Source organism: Aphelocoma coerulescens, chromosome 1A, assembly GCF_041296385.1.
Source record: "Aphelocoma coerulescens isolate FSJ_1873_10779 chromosome 1A, UR_Acoe_1.0, whole genome shotgun sequence".
Lineage (NCBI taxonomy): Eukaryota > Metazoa > Chordata > Aves > Passeriformes > Corvidae > Aphelocoma > Aphelocoma coerulescens.
Window position 1 is genome coordinate 12,784,656 of NC_091014.1, and position 20,628 is coordinate 12,805,283.

The window sequence follows — 20,628 nt, forward strand, 5'->3', positions numbered from 1 at the left end:
AATTATGTAAAGATGGGCTTTCTAGACGTGTTTCTAATGATAAGGTATAGTTATTGCCAAATAATGAAGCATTGGTCAGTGGAAATTGCTGGTGGATCCACAGCTGTATTTCTCACAGGATGCTTTTGTTGCATCACTTCACTCTCATTCTGTCACTGACAACAGCTCCAAATTCCTGTTTGAGCATTTATTCCACAACTGCTGCTGCTATTCATCTGCAACTCATTCATAACTAATCTGTAAATCCCCAGCCCCTTTTCCTTCTGGTCTGTCTATAAGACTTCCCAAATGGACACACATGATTAGACCAGTGGTAAGGTACACAGGTTATGCCCTCTGCCAGGTTTTTAGTGCTTAAAAAGCATTCAGTGTGCACAGCCTATGCAGCAGGTGCGTGTTACTTTTGCCATTGGTGTTAATTTGGCCAATTTACTGCTCCTTCTGTCTCCTCTCCCATAGTTAAAGCTTTCCTATCAAGGCTTCCTTTATAATAAAAACAGTTTAGGAGATAAATGTTGTCTTCCTTTAGCTTTTAGAGATTCTAGTCCTTAGTAGAGCTGAAGAGGGAACAGCTGACACAAGGGAGACTGGAAGAATACCCTGCCAAGTAAACCTCCTGTGCAGGACAGAAGTAGACATGCACAAAAAACACTATGCTGTACTCCAGGGCTACTCGTTTCCCTCTTTTATTGAGAGCAGTGTGACAGTAGTCATGTCTCTCCTCCTTGAAAGAATGCTTGTGTTGTGTACCTGGTTGCTAAAATGATCCAAGCAAACAGCACTATGGAGAGCATAAGAGGACATTGATGGTACTGTAGAGGTGTTAGAAGACAGGTGGGATTGATTCTGCCTTCTTTCAAGTCCTGTCTTCACAGCAGAAAAGGACTTTTTACCGACTGAAGCACCCGTCTAGAAGCATTTAAGGTCCCGTTGCAAGAGTTGTTTAGTACCAATGCATTGTATGTCTAGTATAGATTATGGAGAGGCAGGGCAAGAGAGAAAGCATGGATACAAGTAAGGAAAAGAGGGATGAGTTTCGAAAGGTACTTTTCTCCTGCAGTTATTTGTTATAGATAAAAGTTCTTGCAGATGAATTTTGCTTTTATTAAGTAGCTGAACAGGTTTGACAGATAGCACCTAGAAGGGGAGATTGAGTGCTGTGAGAGCTGATCTAAATGAAATACCATCTCCATTCTGTGAAATTCCACTGCAGGCTGAAGGATCACTTTTCTGTTGTAAGAGCTGTTGATTTTTTCATTTGTTTATGGTTTTGTTTAATATGGCCTTCTTGCACCTAACTGAGACTTCAGTCCTGCTGGGTTTGCAGAAGCCACATTTATGCTAAAGGGTAGCATAACTGCTTGCTGTTCTCAGTTTCAACAAAAGCCTTGAAGGTTGTAATTCAACTAATTCACATTTTTAAATATTGATACTGAATGGGGCTTGTTTTCAGCTTGGCACCTGTCTTCACAGATACTTGAAAACTCTTTCTAAAAATATTATGGGGGTGTTTTCAGGGCTGGTGAATTGGCCTGGTGTGAGGGGTGGACATCAGCCAGTTGACTTGCAACAGAGTTGGCTTTTAGTAGTGCTGCTGTCCCTGGCTTGTTTGGTGGATGTGGACAGTAATTTCATGACTCTGTGACTACATTTTCTCACCTTTAAAACAGGGGTAGTTACTTTTATTTCCTTTGTAAAATGTAAGATTAGCTCTATACCACAGCAAATGTTGGTAGTAGTAGTCATATATATTGCTCTTTTAAAGCCATCGGAGACAATCTGTGATTCTGGTTTAGTCCTTGCAGTCAGTGGGGGTCCTTAAAACAACTCAGAATTAAGAGCTGGGAGAGAGTGGCTGTTGTCCAGACATGCCCACACTCCAGAGATGCAACTGCAGCTTCCACAGGTATGTCCAAGCTCGCTCTGAGCCCTGGCACTGCTGATGGGTTAACCTTGGTGGTGTGGAGTTCAGCATGTGCTGCTGGATGCACCCAAGTAGCTCAGTGGACGGATGCTGGGGCGATGAGTCCACACTGAGCTCCACCCTGCTGCACTGACACTGTTGAAGCATCTCCTCCAGTTAATTTAAAGCTAGCTCAAGTATGTCTGCACAAGCTGTGGTTGGGCTGTGGCTGCACTATAAAAATGCACCCTACAGGAGACCACAGGCAGCCAGAGCTTCCGAGAAAGTGTCTTAGTTACACTTGCAATCAAGCACAGGCTGCTGGCATCATTTCAAGTTCACCTTACCTTTGGCTCATCATTCTTCATACTCTGCAAATATAGCTCAGCTCTCAAAGGAAAGGGTTTCTTTATCCTCTTCACCTGTCATGAATGGTGTTCTAGACTAGATAATGCATTAAAGAAAAAAGAATTTAAATGCCTCAATTTTCATTTAGTTACTATTTTATCCATACATAACTCTCATCTACCTTCGTTCCCATCCAAAACATGGAGGAAGCTTTAACATAAGTGACAATTTGCTGAGAAGTAGGCGCTGTCACTGTTTTGAGAAAGAGAGAGAAATCAAGGCAGAGGAAAAATTATCTGCCATGGAAGACAAGGTGGGAGAAGGAATTGGTTCTATTTATTTATTTTCCCCTAAGGGAACCAGTGGTGTTGGGATCACATAGACTGTATCAGTAACTCACAAACAGTTGCATCCTAATCCATTTTTTTGCCAGGTCCCCTGTTTTTGTACACCTTATACCAATGTTTATAAGAGAAGTTGTAAGCACACTTTAAAACGACACAGCAAATTAATAATAAACTAAATAATTCAATACTGTATAGAATGAGCTTCCTCCTAGGATGTATCAGATAAATAAAACATGGGATAGAAGTGTCTCTGAATGATGGTATTGTGGGAAAGGCATCTCAAAAAATCAGAGAGTAATGATCACATCATTTTCTGGTTTATAGTCATCCTTAATATATTTACAATATTTGGCTCCAAATTTAATTGCTTATGGGTAAGGTATTCATTGAAAGGATCTGGCTTTAAGTCTCATTAGCTGTGCTAAGTATCAATTCATTTGGCAAAATAATCTCCCAGAAAACAATTTGTGCCAGTTCAATGCTATTTGATGGCTGATTTCTCAAAGATCTATTCTGAGTATAGAAAGGAGCCACATGATTCATTCAGCTTGTGCATATCTATTTTATCTCTATGGAAGGATTATATATGGAGAGATAAAGGTTTGTTAAACAAAGTATCATTAATCACCCTGTCCGTAAATGTAGACTTTGCAGGAGCATGCTGTAATTTGCATCACTTTTGCTATGCCTTGTCAGTGCTGCTGGTGAGAAATAACAAACCTGTATTTATGAAAAGGACAGGTTTAAGACGAAAATAATTCTATCCGAAAACTGTGAGAATGGTACAGAATCCTGTCGCCTGCACTCGTTCAACGGGAGAACACTGTATTTGTAATAAATTCCTTTTGCTCTGGATGAGTTCTGCATTTTCAATGAGGTTAACTTGGCAACATTCTAGTTGATTTTAATAAAAATAGCTGCTTTGAGGACAGGGAGCTGAGGTTGCCAAATTTACAGCTGCCTTGCACAATTACTCTTACACCTCCTTCAGGGCTACTTAGAACCAGTAAGCAAATTAAGTGTATCGATTGCAATTTTGTTGGACTAACCCTTTTTTCTTAAGGAATAAACTTGATTCCTTTCAGTATGTGTCTGCTCAGAGTGATCTCTTTTCTTTTCAGCCATAACACAAAGACAACATCATGGCTGGATCCACGACTTGCGAAAAAGGCTAAACCTCCAGAAGAGTGCAAAGAAAATGGTAGGTGATTAAGTTTTCCTTGCTGCTCAGAGGGGATTTTCCTTTGTGTGTGTGTCTCTCTTTCAGTTCTTACAAAAATCAGGCATTTGGGGGAATGGTGAAAGGTGTTTAATTGCTGCTTTGGTTAGAAGCCATAAGTGATACCAGTTCTCAGTGTGCCATGTGTTTCTGCTTTTTATTCCCCTTTCTGATGCTATCCAAAGCTGAGGATCACAAGTGTGTTTTCTGCCTGTTGTGTGTGTGACTCCGGGACTGACCCTCTCCCTCATCTCCTACAGAGAACTTTGGTCTGCAGAACAGAATCCCTTTTCAGATTCTGAGCTTTTAATCTACAGGCGATTCAATGCATAAGGGAAACTAGCAGCACCGTGGGAATATGAATATTGTTTGATTTGTATTTAAAGGTACAGTGCTATGCTATTTAGTAGCCAATTTAAACAAAATAGTGTCTGATAAAACAGGGTGTGGGAGGGAGACAAGAGATCAGTGTCTGTCAGAGTTCAAGGCTGGATTTGGGGGGTACTACATTGCTAATGCTTTAAAATTTAAAAGCATATATACTGCTGAGGATGCTTAAAGGAGCTGTAACTGTTGAGCAAGAGAGATTATTATACTGACAGATTCAGAGATTTGAAATAATACAAATCATATCAAACTGTCTTTGCATTGAGTATAATTTCTAATTTTTCTCTGGTAAAGTTTATCAGTAATCAAAATCATTTAATAAAGTCAAGGAAAGAATGTGTTGTAATCGATCTGTTTCTGATAAGGGTTTTTTTTCATTGTTCTATACTTCCATGTCAGTTCGATTAGTCAGTTAAGATGTTGTGATTTCTAAAGGCTGCTACTTATTTTATTGTTGTGAGATACAGAGCATTAAATGCATGCATGCTATGTGCTTTAATTCAAAGCATTTTTAAATATTTTTAATGTATTAATAAGTTTTCAGGTACTGCATCTGATTTATTTTAAATTTTCCAAAATATATACATTTTGTTAATGTAAATACTATTAACAGAAAGGAAACTCAGAGCTGATTAAGAGGTCACTGAGGAGTCGCTGGCTGTAAGAATTGCAGGGTCAGTGGTTTAGTAAAAAATGTTTCTGGGTTGGGTTTTTTTGTAAATGCCTTTCTTTTGAAAGATTGCTATATTCCAAAAATCGCTTCCTTATTTCAGCAGCAATTCTGACGTTCTCTTCTGACATCAGAAATTACATGTCTGAATGATTTTGTGATGCTTATTCTAGCACAGACAACACGAGTTCCCAGACTAAATTCTACAGTGATTACAAAAAGGTCTGATACTGAAACAAAACAAGGGCACAGGAGCTTTGCTTTCTGAATCTCTCACATTACTCATATGAAGCTATATCTTAGCCTGCTCCTAAGAAAATACTAATGGAAAAAGCAGGGGAAAAAATCCACCTATATCTGTGGAGTAACATTGCACAGAGTTGCTTGGAGTAAATATGTGTTGCTTTTTTTTTTCCTTTTTCTGTTAGCTGTTGTATACTGAGATCAGAACAGCACTTAAATATTAAAAAAAATATCAAAGTATCTGAAACAATTTAAGATGAAGATCGGTGCATTAAAGAAAAAGCATTATTTCATAGGTATTTGACCACTGGGTTACTGAATCACTATAGTATGCTGGGTCATGTTGTTCTTTTAAGGTTGCTCAGCTCATTAATGCAAAGTACTTGGAGTGATGCATAAAAGACTTTAGGGAGAGATTTTCTATTCTTACAGTGATTGTTCTTGCAACATCCTCTCTTTTCTAAGGTTCTTCTGTTTTTCAAAAATGTCATTTGTCTTTTCTTTTTTTTAATCCAATACCTGCAGAGGAAAAAGTTCTTCAAAATCGCTTATATGCCTTAAAATGACTGTACCTTGCCAAGGAGGTCCAACAAAAAGGGACTTTGCTATAGCACACAGGGATTTGGAATTTTTGTTTAAATTTAATCTAACTCCAAGAACTAATTTCAGCTGTGGCTTGGTAGGTTTTTTTTTTTTTTATGCCAAACATCTTTTCTGTTACACTTTATGAGTTATTCTGGCATATTTTACTCAGAGATACAAAATTTTACAGACATAAGTGTTTAGATAGGAAATGATACTTACCTTGATGCTTTTTCGCTACCTGCATAACCTGTGCTTTTCATTGACATTCATTTTGTCACATCTGAAACTTGTATTGATTCTCTGAGATACATTAGGATGTCTTAATCATCTACCAGATTCTCCTATCAGGTTTTCATTGTGAATAACCCAACTTTTGTGTTCTCCTTTCAGTGCAAATCCTGCCAAATCCTCCTTCTTCATTCTGCCACCAGCATGCAGTTTCCACACCAGACAATGTCCAAGCAGAGTATGATATCAGAGTCCTGATGTTCTGGGCTGGTGATATTGAGGGCTCCCTCTGCTCCACGCATTTCCTCTCTTCCACTTTCTGCTCTTCAATACTCCTTTGCCAAATATGATTTCTTCATTATCTCTGGCTTCTGTATCTGCAAATCCCACTGCTTGCTCATTTCCTTTCACAAAATCTGAATCAACCTTCCAGCACATCCCTCCTCTTGAAAAATTTTCATATGCTTTTGCCAAGAGATTGACAAGCTCTACCAAGTCAAGCTTTCTTTATCTGCGTGCTGTGGACTCTCTGTTTTTCTTTAATGACACCTACTGCTCTAAATCCCTTTGTAGGTCAGGAGGTTTTAAGTGCTGATCTTTATTTCTGTCTCTCTCTCATGGAACTTCTGTGTGCGCTTCAGCAAATTACTTTGACTTTTGCTCTGTCAGATCTACTTAGATGGCAGGTCTTTGAAGCAAGAACTGCCTCTTACTCTCTGTTTTTATGGTGCCAATCTGAGTTTCATAATAGCAATAAGTAGAAATAGCTGGCAGTTCTACAATAAGCTCTGCAATTTTTACACATTTCTGATTTCCTCCAGAAAATATTGACCTTAATAGAAATAATGTGTTTTCTCTGCTGGAAATACAAATTTAAAATTTGGGTTTTTTGAATTTAAATACTACTTTTAAATGATTTTTTTTTTACATCAAAATTGGTTAAACAATTTTTATGTGTAGAGTACTAGAGAAGGTATAGTTCTGCCCCTTTTGCATCTGTGAGCTAGATTCCCTGGTTGCTAAATTTCCTGTAAAGTCATATAACATAGTAGATTCATGGGCTTTGCATGATTACAGGTATATTATGTGAGTGGTCTTCTAACTGAGTCTGTTCTTCAGGAGAGATATGGAAAAAAATGACAAGTCCCATAAGGCAGTAAGAAATGTAGTTTTATGTTGAAAGGCATTTCAGCTGTAATGACATGAAATATCACAGGTTTAAGGAAGTTCATTTTTCATTAAGAAATGTAGCAATTAATTTTTTCAAATTCTTTAATTCATTTTAGGGAACTTTTATTCTGGAGAAAAATCAACAATTTCTTCTATATCCAATTTGGGTATTAAACAGCTGTTGAAATTTCCTGGGATCAGATATGTCAAGTTTCACTTATTTCTTTTACAAATTTCACTAATTTCATTACTAATCTGTCCCAAGCAGTAGTCTCTATCACTCTTAACCCTCTCTTTCTTTTTATGTCAACCTCCTTTCTCCTATCTCCTAGTTTTGAAATACAAATAGGCCTACAACTATAAATAAAACTTTGATTTCACCTAGCATTCATCCGTCATCTGTCTTTCCATCTCCTCTACACCCACCAACTTGACTGCAGAATATAGATGTTTATGTAGGGTGAGCTGAGTTGCCTTTATACTTCATTGACTGTGAATATCAGCTCTGCTTTGGCACTTAGAGGACACAGACACCTGATCCACCTGTGTGAACACCTGTATGCAGACAGACTGCTGCATTTCGGTGTCTTCAGGCTGAACTGACCCCCACCCTCCTATCCCGTTTCGTTGGGTTATATATTCCCCACTCCTGTAGTCACAGGCGGTACCTTTGATGCTCCCACTGCCCCACACAGCTCTTCTTCAGAATTTGTCATTGCTTACCTGATTCCTTACTAGGCTGCAGTAAAATGTACCAACCTTTCATAATTTTGTTTTACAGATGCAATTGGGCATAGGCATGCTGTTTTTATGAGTAGAGCATTACTTCTTGATTCCCTTACACATATTTTTCACTGGAAGCCATGTAGTGAACTTTTGTCTTAAACGGATACCGTTTGTGTTTTCCGATGCCCGCTAATGGCAACTTGTAGAGGATAAATACTCTCCTACAAATGTTTTTTTTTATTTTATTGTAGTAGCCTTGGGTTTGAAAACAAATCTTACAGCAGTCTAGGATACAAGGGGTTGTGGGACTTTTTGAGATATTGGGATATATCCATATCAGAGCATTACATGTGAAACTTGGGCAGACCACTGCTGTAGGAAGAGGAGGAGGTGGAATGAGGAGGAAGTGCTCTACACTGTTGACTGAAAAAAGTGCTAGCAGGACATCTTACAACTCTAGACCAATTCCCTGTCTCTGTTGAAGGAAGGATCCCAATAGGAACTAGGAGAGAAGGCTAGCTTTTGGGTTTTGTATAGTGCTGTGTGACCCTGACCACTGTGTTTCTCTACATGGTATTCTCCTCATTGCTTCCAATATTTTCTTCTTCTCTCGGTGGCTTGTAAAAACCTTTTCTTCTTTTCTGTCTCTGCAAACCAGATTGGACTGTGCAAACTAGAAAGTACCTGCTGAGCATAGAGTATCTCTAGGAAGGGCAGTATATTTGTCTTTGAGATACCTGAGTCTCTGCTAAATTTAGGTGAAAACTAACAATAGACTCAGACTTTTACAGGGGAAATGGTACAATCCTATAAAGTTCATTTCCCCATGAAACCAAAGTAGAAAGTGATATTATCTTCAGAAAAGTAGTTTTTTTATTCCTGATGAAAACAAGAATAAAAATCATAAAAGTCATGATTGATATCTAATGCTATGTGCTAGTTACACTGTGTGTTAAATGGCACCATTTGTTCTACTACAGTCAAGGGTTTACCAGCATTACTATTTTAAACCTTGTATCCAGGGAATTATATTTGTTGTTGGAAATATGTTGAGAAGAGTCTCTTTTTTAGACTTTGTACCCGCACAGCCTAATTCTTTTCTTCAAATGCTGGAATGTTGTTGAGTATTAAATAGGTCACCATATGAAATTATGCTTTTATATAGAGTGAGACATGACTATCTACAAAGAAGCCTTTGCTTATTTTGTTATCAGTTCACATGTGCATTTTTTCAAGAAATCTGTCTTGCAGAATTTTAGCTTAGTGTTAATTTAAAACATGACTAAGCCAGAAATAAGTAAGGGCCACATAAGTGTCTGTCTCTAATACAATGGAAGCAATGCAATTCATAAAAATTTACTTGGTCTGTGTTATCTTTCATTATTCCTGTTGGTATCAGTTAATAAAAAACAGCTTCCAACCACACTGAAAAAACCTCTCTGTCTATCCACCTGTCCATGTTACATGAAATTTCAGAAATACTTCCAGTGGGTTTAACAATTAAAGCCATTTGGAGGCTGGGGTCTAAACCTTAGTAAAATATTTGCCATGAAAAATACAGAATTTTTATGTTTCAACAGAGACATATTAAGTGATTTCAGGTGAGAGGGGAAGCATTGTGCACAACCACAATGGACAGGAGGCGGCTGAGGGAGTGCTCCCTCTGTGAAGGGACAAGCAAAGAATTCCCCATCATAACTGATGTGGGCACCTAAGCAGATACTTGCTGCAACATCTGATATTTGGACACCCAGTGCCTGAAAAGAAATCCAGATCCCTGTTTTGGGAGTTTATTTGTGGGTAGGAAATCGAGTACAAAATGTCAAGCCAAAAAGGCTGCACAGTCAAGAGGGACATGGCTGAAGACAGAAGAGAGGAAAGGTTAATCACAAGCTTGCATCCCAAATTTTGATCTCTTCCAGAGCTTTGCAAATCTTGAGTATCACATCCATCTAAGAGCTTGAATCTGGCCTCCTCTGCATCCTCTCTTGAGGAGCAGTCCTCATTATATATGTTTCTCAAAAAAATGTGGGAGGGTCTCTTTGTTTTATTTTAAAGCAGAAGTTCCTTCATTGCAATACTATCCTGTAAGCGAGAAAAACATGTTGAGTAAGATCCTCTGTGAGGTGGGATGCAGAATGTAATTTCAGATTAAACAATCCAGAGATATAATAGAGAGCAGCTCCAGAGAGGAGCACAGAGTATGACACTGTCCCTCGACATTTTAAACCATCTCCTCTGGGATGGTTTGAGTTCCTGTGCCAAGAACTGTTGTTTTGTTTTCTTCCCAAGGGCAAGAAAGCAATGCTTACAGAGTTCAGCTGAGAGCGCCAGGCACAGATGAGTAATTTTGCTGCAAACTTTTGATGCTGCTCTGCAAGTGCTTTTCAATTCAGACATCAAACCCTTTCCTGTTCCAGGCCTGAGTCACTTCTGAGCAGGGACTGCCCATCATGCACTCCTGCCTGGTGGCTTTGTGATAGGAACAAATGACTGGGAATTAGGAAACAGATTGACAGAATACCACATTCATTTCCAGTTTTGACTTAAATCCAGGTGTTTCCAGATGATAAGAATACGGTGCCTTTAAATCACAGAGTTTTTACTTAGAAATCCCTTTTGCAGATTATTAACCCCATTTTAAGTATTATTTAATCACTTTTGTAATGGAGCTGGCATTACTTGTAATAATATTGATCACAATGAAATTTTTTTCTGTCATTTTAGGAAATATTGAACATGGTTTTCACAGCTTGCATTTTCAATTTTGGGTTAATTAAACCATAACAAAATATCTTGAACTGTTATGACATTTGGAAGGGCATTTCATGCTGGCAACACCATCTGGGCATTCATTGACCAAAACACCCTTCCATGCCAAACTCACAATAATGATAATAAAAATAAGAAAGGGGTTACCTCATTAGAGTTTCTTCCTGGGAGTTCAGAAGACGCTTCTCTGGATGACCTGGTTCAGTGACGCAGCTTGTAAGAGTAATTCTTCATCCTTAGATAAGTTATAAGACAAAATAGCTGTCCACATGTACATACTTTGGTTGTCTGTGCCCTGGGCAGCATTCTGGTATCTCCCTGGGGGAGCTCTTGCTTACAGGGAGGCTTCCTTGGAGCACACTTACCAGTGTAAGAGGTAAGTCCTTTCAGCTGTAATGAACTACTAAGTATTACTCTGCCTTCACAACCATTACAGTTTCTCACAGTCTCAGCCATACAAATCCCTGTAGAGTAATAACACTAATCTTAAATAGAGTTGGTAATTGCAAGGACAAGAAGGAGTAAAAGTAGAGAAAAAAAATTTATCATTGATTATTCAGTGAGCACTTGGCTCTCTTGCACTCACTACTCCCACTGCTCACTCTGTACATTTAAAGGGGGAGATGCCCAGGACCCAGAGGCATCCCACAGCTGCCTGCTGTCAAAGCACACAGCCTGCAAGGATCCCTGTCTTTGGAGGTATTGGCAACCCATAGTAACTCTTCCAGCAACCTGAGGATTTTAAAGGTTGCTAAATGCAGGTTGAGGAAGCTACTAACTTGTCCTGTGGTCCTTCATGAGGAAAACCACAGACTTTCATTCTAATTGCTTCATGATGATTTGAAACAAATCACTTCAAATTTCTGAGTTTTTTGAAAGAGGGTCCTTTCATGTGTCTGTGAAGATTATTTGCTTGTAAACTGCACTGAGATTCGCAGCTGAAAAAGTTCATAGAGCTATGAAATACTATTTTTGCTAATGGCCCTTAATGCATAAAGTATTGTAACGTGTATAACAAATGCCCCCTGTAAGGAACACAGCATGTTCATCAGTGGTGTGAGATACTGTGAATAATGCATTTTCTAACAGCAGTAAAGGTTTACTGTTATTTTGTAAGGCTTTCCAAATTATAATTTAATTTCAGAATAAAATAGACACATTCACCAGTGACATACCCCAAAACAGAGCCAGCAAACTGGAGCTAAATGACAGTACACTTTAAACTACACTGCAACTGAAGGGCAGTCCAAGGCTAGAATGACTATGGTAGCTTGAGTTCCTGCTGGAGCTGCTGAAGCTACTCACATCCAGTTTCCAAGAGCATCTCTTTTTCATTTTGCTGCCAAGTTAAATGGCTAAGCTTAAGTAGTTTTCAGCTGGAATGTGTAATGTAATTTAGAAAGGGAGGGAGAGAGATTTTGTAAACTCATTGGGAGAAACAGGGCCAGAGTTTTAACAATTCACATCTTTAATGAGCTATAAATTGGATTCCACTCACCACTGAAGCAAGGAGCAGAACTCTCATTGGCAGCACAAGGGGTTTTTTCCCACTGTAACGCAAACAACGTGCGGCATGAGAATAGAGGTGGCCTGAAATATTCCTCCAAGGATGATTGAAAGGAGTGATCCTGTCTTGTCACACAGAAAAGAATTCACCCCACCACATTTTGCAAAGATCAAGGCCTTGATGCCAGTAAAGAACAAAAGGTTGAAATTCCTTCTGAAATATTGTTTAATCGTAGGTAGAAATCGGCGTATATGATTTTTAATCCTATTATCTTTATAGCTTTAATCCTTCAGTCCCTGACTTCTAAATGGCAATGAAGCGTGATAGATTTAACAATGAGAGGCTTGTGGATTATATTCATTACAATATGTCCAGCTACCTTTGGTTTTATTGTTTCTCCTCCCTCTGATTTTTTATGAAAGCTCTTCTTTTTAACAGAGATCATTAATGAAAAAGGAATGCTAATCTTCTCCTTTTAAAAAATTATTCTTCATAATCATCTCATTTTAAATTTCATGTAGAAGGTCAGGAATTTCATCAAATTAAGGAGCCAAAAGCCAATTTGGTGTTCTTTGATAGAAATTTTGACTTGTTACAAAGAGTGGTTGGCTTTTTTTATGGTAAACATTTCAAAGTCCATTGCTGCCAAATAAGAACTCTGATGACTTGCTAAAATCTCTAGTAACACTTGTTATTTTTCAGATAGCTTTAAAGGTAGAGTAGTTGTCATTTTTTCGAAACATTCCTTGATTGCTCTTTGCTTACAATGTACTACAATTAAAGAGATATATCTAAACCTTTCTGTTACATTAACAGTTGAGCTTCACAAATACAGTTACCTCAGTTTTTGTCTTAATATTAAGTGAATTCCTTGTATTTATGATTTCCATTTCTTTTTATTTTTCCAATATGCTTTAACAAAGGTCTCAGTTATTTTCCTTTTGTGACACCTGGTCTTTGATTCCAGCCTAAAATCCTCAAAGTGAGTGTTGGAGTCCCTGTTAAATAGAACTGGGAAATCCTGTCTGAGCACAGATATCCTGTATTTAAGATTTGACAGATAATGCAGCTCTTTTAAAAGCCTCTGTCTTTCATGACTAATACCCTCGAAGACCCAGTGGCAGATAATCACTGTTTGTGGGACAGAAAAAAAAGTGGTAACATTTCAAGCTTTTTGAGAACTCAGTATCTGCCTGAGTGGGAGGAAGGCACAGGCACTTAGTCTGCAGATGGTAGATACTGCAGAACTGTTGGGAAGGGAGGAACTATATTTTCAGAATTCATAGTAGAAGGCTTTGGAATAGAATAAGTGGCTATAAAAGGTGGAAAATATAAAAAGCAGAGATGTGGAGAATGTGTTGCTGTCTATATTAAAATATATTTGGATTTGTGATGTCTTTAAACATTAGAATTGTTTCAGCATAGAAACATGAAGAGGGAAAAGTATCTCTGGATATGAGGAAATCCTGAGACCTGGTAAGAGGACTGATAAAGCAAACAGGCAGGATTTTGGAATCCTGACAAGAAATGTTAGAATTTGTTTCTGTTAAACATCAAACCTTTTTATGTAATTAAATTGTACAGAATACAGTATAATGTTTCATCAAAATAATAATTTCTGATTACATGTTCTGGTGAAGCATTGGATCTTTTTGTCTATGCAACTGTAAAAATTAAAAGGCCATCGAAATGCAGAATGATTCCAGATGAATGCAGTCACTTGCTATAAACACAAATGAGCCTTACTCACATATCAATATGTGCATATTTCTGTAGCCATGCAGGCCAGACTCTGGTAACTCCTGAGACTGGGAGGCTGCCCAGGGATCTGCCCTGTACAAAGATGAAGCACCCAGCTCTTATGTTGGATCCCCTTCCTTCTGGTGCAAGAAGGAGGGGAAAAGAGTCATATGAGGGGAAAAAAGTCGTATCTTACTATCAAAACTATTCACAATAGCCCAAACTAGCAATTTCTTCTGAGAAATTATCTAGTCTAGATACTGTCTCACTACTGATAACCTACACCCTTCCTGTACTGACACTGCAGTCATAACATTGCTCTGCTTCACTCTGAAGGTAACTGAGAAGCTATAGCTTCTTTTGTCTGCACACTTAAATGTACTTGCCATTGGACTTTGTTTCAATGTCCTTTTGCTCAAATAGACTGCAAAATTTGAGAAATTTTTAATTATAGAAATTTTTATTTCATCTTTCAGCTCTGACACCACCATGAAAGACATGAGTTGCTCTGTCCAAAAGTTTTGTTGTTTTGGAAGGAGGGAGCAAAGGTTAAAGGAGAGTTGGATTTATGTTTTTAAAATACTTTTTTCCTCTTTCAATCCCAGCTGGATTTCTCTTATCTATTTTCTCTTTAGTAGTCTGTGAGTTTTCCTTTTTACAAGAAAATCTTTGCTTAGAGAATTTAAAGTTATAGTTTACCTCTCAATAATAGAATATTTAATTGAGGGAGCAAGAGTTTTCCTTACATGGGAACACAATTCTTACAATTTTCACTCCTTTAACAAAATTTCAGTCATTCCTGTTTTCCAATGACAGAAATAGAAACATTTGGTCAGCATCTGAAATTTCTGTTCCTTCTGTTCAAAAAAATGTCTACAATAAGTGTATATCACTTTCATATTAAATACTACAGCATTCATTGTGGTCATGTGCAACTGTTGAATCTGAAAGTGTCTGCCACTGCTCTTGCAGTGCTTTTTATACTGTGGCTTTGGCTTTGCCATCAATTTATCTTCAACTTATGTCATTTTTTTAGAAATTTTCACGCTTGGACAAAGGGTGGACAAAGTCAGCTTTAGATATTTTGGGACTGTTATATTTTGTATACTCAGACATTCATATTTTAAGGGTTTCTGTCTTGAATTGATCCTCTACTTTCCTCCACTGGACTGGAGGAATCATTCAGTATTTGAGCTGTGGACTTGGGAAAGGACTGCCATCTTTGGTGGTTTGGGGGGGCAGATGTTTTTGTACACTTTCCAGTCTCATCATTGTTTATTCAGTGGGTTTATTGGGGACCATTAGGCTGTTACCAGTTGTAGCTTCATTAATATTCATTAAACTTACCGTTTTTTTCTGGTGGTCCACTTTGTTCAAAGATAAAGTTATTTTCATATTTACTACCCTTCAATTTTCTGTGGTCACTTTCTGTGCCATGATATTTCTGCTTGGGCATTCTGTCCCTACCATTATTTGATGTACTTTGTCTCTTCATAACTGAAGAATACACCTGTATTTGCAAGTTCTGCATTAATATACAAGGTCATAAAATGTTGCTCTGATAAGTAGTGAAAAATGGTATGGAAAGACCTTAGAGTGTCTGTCTTCTGAACTATTAAAGACATGACATATAATACCTGTTCACAACAGAGAGGACTTCCAAAATTGTGTGAACTTTCTGTGGTTTGTTCCCTTCTTGTCTCTTTTTTTCAAATTCTTGAAGGATTTTATCACCTTTAGTTTTGTCTCACCATCCTTTTGTTCTCATGCTTCCCTACGATGTCTGGTCTCACACTGTGACATTTAACATCTCCTGAGTAGTTTAGATTATTCATTAAACGTGGGTGTTAATTTTTAAAAAGTTAAATTGTAGTTTTGGATTTCTGTTGGTCTAGTGAAAAGATCATTGCAAGTAGAACAGTATTGCCTACTTGCTGCTTGCTATACTGATTGCTGGAATTTGCACAAAAATTTTTGTTTGCTGATTGTAGCTAAAGGATATTTATTAGCATGTAAATTTCTATAAATAAACTGAACAGATAATGCTGGATAGAAAAATATAGTCCTAGATCTATTTCCGTAAATGGTATTCCATTAAAATTCCATTATGCCCAGCTTAAATTCTGTATGGTTTCAATAACTGAATCTAACACATGGTTTAAAAAGTAGAATTTGGTCTAGCAAGGAGTAAAAGCAAATAATCTTTCCTCTCTAATATTAACCCTGTAAGAAATACAGTTCTGAGGTTAAGGAACATTTGCCTTAGTAAAGAACTGAAGAATTTTTTCTACCTGCACTATCACTAGGTAGGCAAGAGCAGAATTAGAATAAATTGTTATGGATAAAGAACATTAATAAACAAACTTTAATCTCTTACTTAAGCATCAGTAAGATTATAAGTGACAGTACTACAAGAGAAGAAGGCAGAAAATCCTGTTGTTGCTAATTTTTTTAGACTAATTTTGAAAGAGCCCTACAGATTTATTTTCTGTTTAAAGAAGCTCAAACAAACTCTCAGTTAGTGAAAGGTGATAGGGGACTTCTTCAAAACCCACTGAATGTCTTCTGTTGAAATCCCCTGAAGAGCATTGGATTAGGCAGAAAGATAATACATCTATAAGAAGGAGGATTTTCCTTTTTCTCCATGTAAGCTTCCATCATTGATTGACTTGAAGGGTTCCCTATTCAGATGAGGAGTGTGCTTTTTGGGATTTTGTTTATGCAACACCAAATATTGTAATTATGTCCTCATGAATATTCTTTCCAGAGAGAACAATGTGCATTTTTGTGGCAGTGAAATCCCCATTTAACATGTGTGTGCCAGCAGTGGTTTTTCTGGGTTGTTTATGCCTTTGTGATACACTTTCCTTCTCTCACTTCTAATTGTTTTTGAATGACTGTGGCAGCGGTCACTGACAATTAATGACTGATGGGCAAATTTCATGAGTGCTGGCTTTGTTCCCATAATTACTGGGGCACTCACAAAACTAAAATTAATGCCACCCTCACCCCCCACACATTTCTCTGCCAACCATCATCTCTGAGTTACTGATCTGCTCATGTTTCCTTCACTTGTTCTTGAGGTTCAAAATATGTAATAAATTTTATCTCCTTGGAGTAATTTTTAGTAATGGCCAGATTGATAGAGAGCCCAGCTAGGATATTTAGTGTGTCAGGGTATTTTTTGTTGCATAGTTCTTAATCCAAGAATGAGACATAATGGCAGATTCTTTTTCCTTTTCTGGGATAGTAAATGTGTCCCATTATTGCCACAGTAATTAAGTTAGGCATTGTTGTTACAAATACAGAAGGCTTTGAAAAATCAATAAGAAAACCTTTTAAATGTTTTTCTGGTGGAAAGGTGGAGGTGATATTTATATAATGTCCTTCTCTGTAAAACAAAACCTGTGTTCCCAGGAAGGTTAATTGTGCTTTATGTTCGTGTTGCATGAGCAGTGTTATACAGAGGTAGTGAATTTGCACAAACTTCAAAATGCATTCACTGTTGTTAGTGTGGTTAATTTAGTACTTTGGGAAATAGTGAGGGCCAGCTCATCTCATCCTATTGACCTAATCTAGCTGTTTCTACTATTTTAATCACCAGAACTTCTGAGCTGCAGGTTCTATGTTTCGCTACCCTGCCCTCGTTATGTATGCAGGTCTCCCACTGATGTTGCTGTAGGGAACTATGTAAGATAAGGGGAATATTGATATTCACATGATATCATGTGCAGCTGAGAGGAGATGTTTGAACTGGGAATACTGCCCTTCAGCTTTTGCTGTTGTACATTGCCTTTCACGTGAACTGAGTGCCCAACAGCTGAAATTTCATACAGACTTGAATTTGAGGTTGAAATAATGCCACCATGGATTTGATCCTTCTGAGAACTGAGTCCCAGCTTTTATTTTTTAAACATTATATGTAGCCAAATTCTAGTTCAGCTTTGCATATATTCTTACACACAGACTTTGCAACACCAAGCAAAGCAAGATAAGCTTTAAATTGGTTGAAAGAATTTTGGATTTCTGCTTGGAATTTCTCCTTCTGTGTAATGTATTTCCAACACTTTAAGTCTTTGAGTTTAATGCCAGAGATATATTTTCTCCACTAACTTTAAACATTGCCTTTGGGAATTGCTCATCAAAGGAGTTAAACTAAAAGGATAACTGTGATCAGGTGTTCCTAGGCTGCTTAGTTCCTACAATGGGGATTTTTGTCATGCTGTGATGAGAGTCCCTGATGAGAAATGAGAAATACCTTGCTATCGTTAAAATTAAAATCATGTATGGCTGCCTCAGCTTGAATTTTACAGAATGTTGTTTTTGTATTGAGCTTTAACATAGTTTTAAATTGTATTTTTTCTCTCTGAAGTGTTTCAATATAGTTTTTTTTCTTGGAGGATACAGGAAGTCAACTCCTTCAAACCTTCAGTACCAGAATAATGCACTAGGGTTGTCTAAAAGCAACTCTATACATTGCAGTTCTTTCAAGCATATTCAGTGTTGGTATTTTTCATGAATTGAGGTCAGAACTGGGAACGTATAGTCCTACAAAAATTTTTATTAAATGTCTGGATTACGATCTGTAGAAGTCTTTTTGGTCTAAATTTATGTGTGATATTTGACCAGAAAAACTAGACACACCCATTGTCTGAGAGCAGTTTTTATTTCTGGATAAATTAAACATAGTTTTCTTTCCATTTTAGCAACTATTCGAGTTGTTTTAAAAAAAAATACATTATTAAGTGAATTATGGCTATTTGTTTATATTAGCATGTTAGAATTAGAAACAGAATTCTGGGTTCTTTTCCTGTGATTATGTAGCTGAAGGAAAGTTGAATCTTATGCTGAATAAAGATAAATTTTTACTTTACACGTAGTGAGGACAACATAGTAAGAGCACAAAATCTGTTTTACTGGCTCAGAATAGCTTTCTGTCTAACATGTATCCTGTCTCTAAGTACTGCTTGAAGCAAATGGTATAGAAAAGGCTACAAGAAACAAAGCAGGCATAATCTTCTCCCTCTTGCACCTTCCTACTTCTTATGTCTCAGTATGTTACAGAATCTCTGAGCTGGTGGTGGTCTCAGGATCACTGTGCTCTAACTGTCCTTTATAAAAGTGTCTAATTCCTTTTTTAGAGCCATTTAGACTTTTCTACCCTCTGGGAAAAGTTTCATATACCATTATCATAACCCTTTATGTGATATTTCTCCAGCAGGAGAACCCTAGCCCACAAAAGCTCACATTGGCTAATGAGGTCTTCCAAATCTCTGGCAACATCCCCCCCTGCACCTCTGCAAGTTCTGATACTTGCTTTTTTGGTTGAATGACCAGAACTGCACACAGTACTTAGGGTGTAATTGCACTGTTGACTGTTGGAATAATGGTGTTTCCTGTTCTAGCTTCAGTTCCTTTCCTGACCTTGCTGAAATTCTGTTTGTTTTTTGACTACCCATGGGCTTAAGCTGGTGTCTTGAAAATCTTCTCTCTGAGTGGTAATACCTGCTTTAGAGCCCATCATTACTTATGTGTGTATGCACAGTTAGCATTATTTTTTCACTTTCTGCATTTCTTTGCATTTATGGAGATTAAAATTAATCATCCATTTTAACACTCAGTATTATGAGATTGTTCTTCAGGTTCTCACAAGCAGTTTTAATTTGATTATCTGGAATAAGCTTTCAGAGTCTTTCATCAATATCTCAGAATCAGGAAATTGACTTCAGAATCAAAAGATCTTGAGAAGGAATATGTGGCCATTTTTATTTACCTTCTTTTTGCTCCCTTAAGATGATTATTTGCATAATTTTATCCACCAGTAAAATGGACTAAAACTGTGCTAAAAGAGCCAGAAAGAGAGTAATACAATCATCTTGTTTCTGAAACGAAGGCCTTAGGAATGCATGGTAACAATGGTAACAGCAGCTCTGTTTAATTAGCTGCATTTAATTACTCCACAGAAATGAAAGCAGCTGGCCCAACTTAGCAATGGAAAAGAGGGATATTGAAATCCAGAGCTGGACACCATGGACTCTGTGTATCTGTAGAGACCTCCAAAGAGTGTTTCACCCCACCCTTAACTTTTGTGCTAAATCAGATGGATTTCCCTTCTGACAGCCCTGTCTACCCAGGGAATCAGAGGGGATCGACCCTGGGTGAAAGTGACATATAGGTCTTTGAAGTACATGAAATGCTTCTCACTTCAATCTTGGCACACTCCAGGAAAAGCCTTCCCCTTTACAGGTCATGAAGCAGCTAGGTTGGGGGATTGACAGAGAAATTTATTTAGTGTGGGATCTCCAGCAAAACTGGTCTGACAAAGCAGCAACAGCAGCCATTACCTTCCTTTTGTTTCACAAGGCACATCAAGCTTTTTACACTTGTCCTTGATTCCCGTGCAGCTCCCGCTGCTACTGAAGAGCTCTGTAAGAGGTGGACAACAGCCAAATTTGCTAGGGAATAGGCTTCTTGCTTCACTTTGTTGCTTTGAGAATCTACTTTGTGTTTTGTTCTTAAAGGAGATACAGTTATGCTCAGATAGAGCCTGGAGTCAGGACTGTGTTTGATTAAAAACTGCAGTAAAGGGGAAATGTTGTAATATATATACACACAATTTTTAGTTTTAAACATAATTTTCCCAGGTATTATCTATCCGTCTAACAGCTTTGAAGAACTTGAATGAAAGAATAAAATTTGGGGCTAAATTTAAACTGATTTCATCCAAATTTTGAAATATGAAGCACAAATACTGTAGTAACATTAAAAATGTTCTTCAAGAAT

General features: G+C 37.6%; 1 protein-coding gene and 1 long non-coding RNA gene across 11 annotated transcripts in view; one reads left to right on the forward strand and one right to left on the reverse strand.

Annotated features, from left to right (window-relative positions):
• The window catches only part of MAGI2 (membrane associated guanylate kinase, WW and PDZ domain containing 2), a 725,755-nt gene that overhangs the window by 494,328 nt on the left and 210,799 nt on the right, over positions 1-20,628 (forward strand). For all 10 annotated transcript variants that reach the window (XM_069035710.1, XM_069035728.1, XM_069035720.1 and 7 more), the window contains one exon: positions 3,720-3,799. In XM_069035710.1, the coding sequence (XP_068891811.1) occupies positions 3,720-3,799 (80 nt within the window). The remainder of the gene's footprint in view (positions 1-3,719; positions 3,800-20,628) is intronic.
• On the reverse strand, positions 9,581-11,915 carry LOC138121872 (uncharacterized). The gene is made up of 4 exons (XR_011156287.1): positions 11,774-11,915; positions 10,964-11,062; positions 10,746-10,833; positions 9,581-9,911 (listed from the first exon to the last, which is right to left on the reverse strand). It is a non-coding gene; the product is annotated as an uncharacterized lncRNA (long non-coding RNA).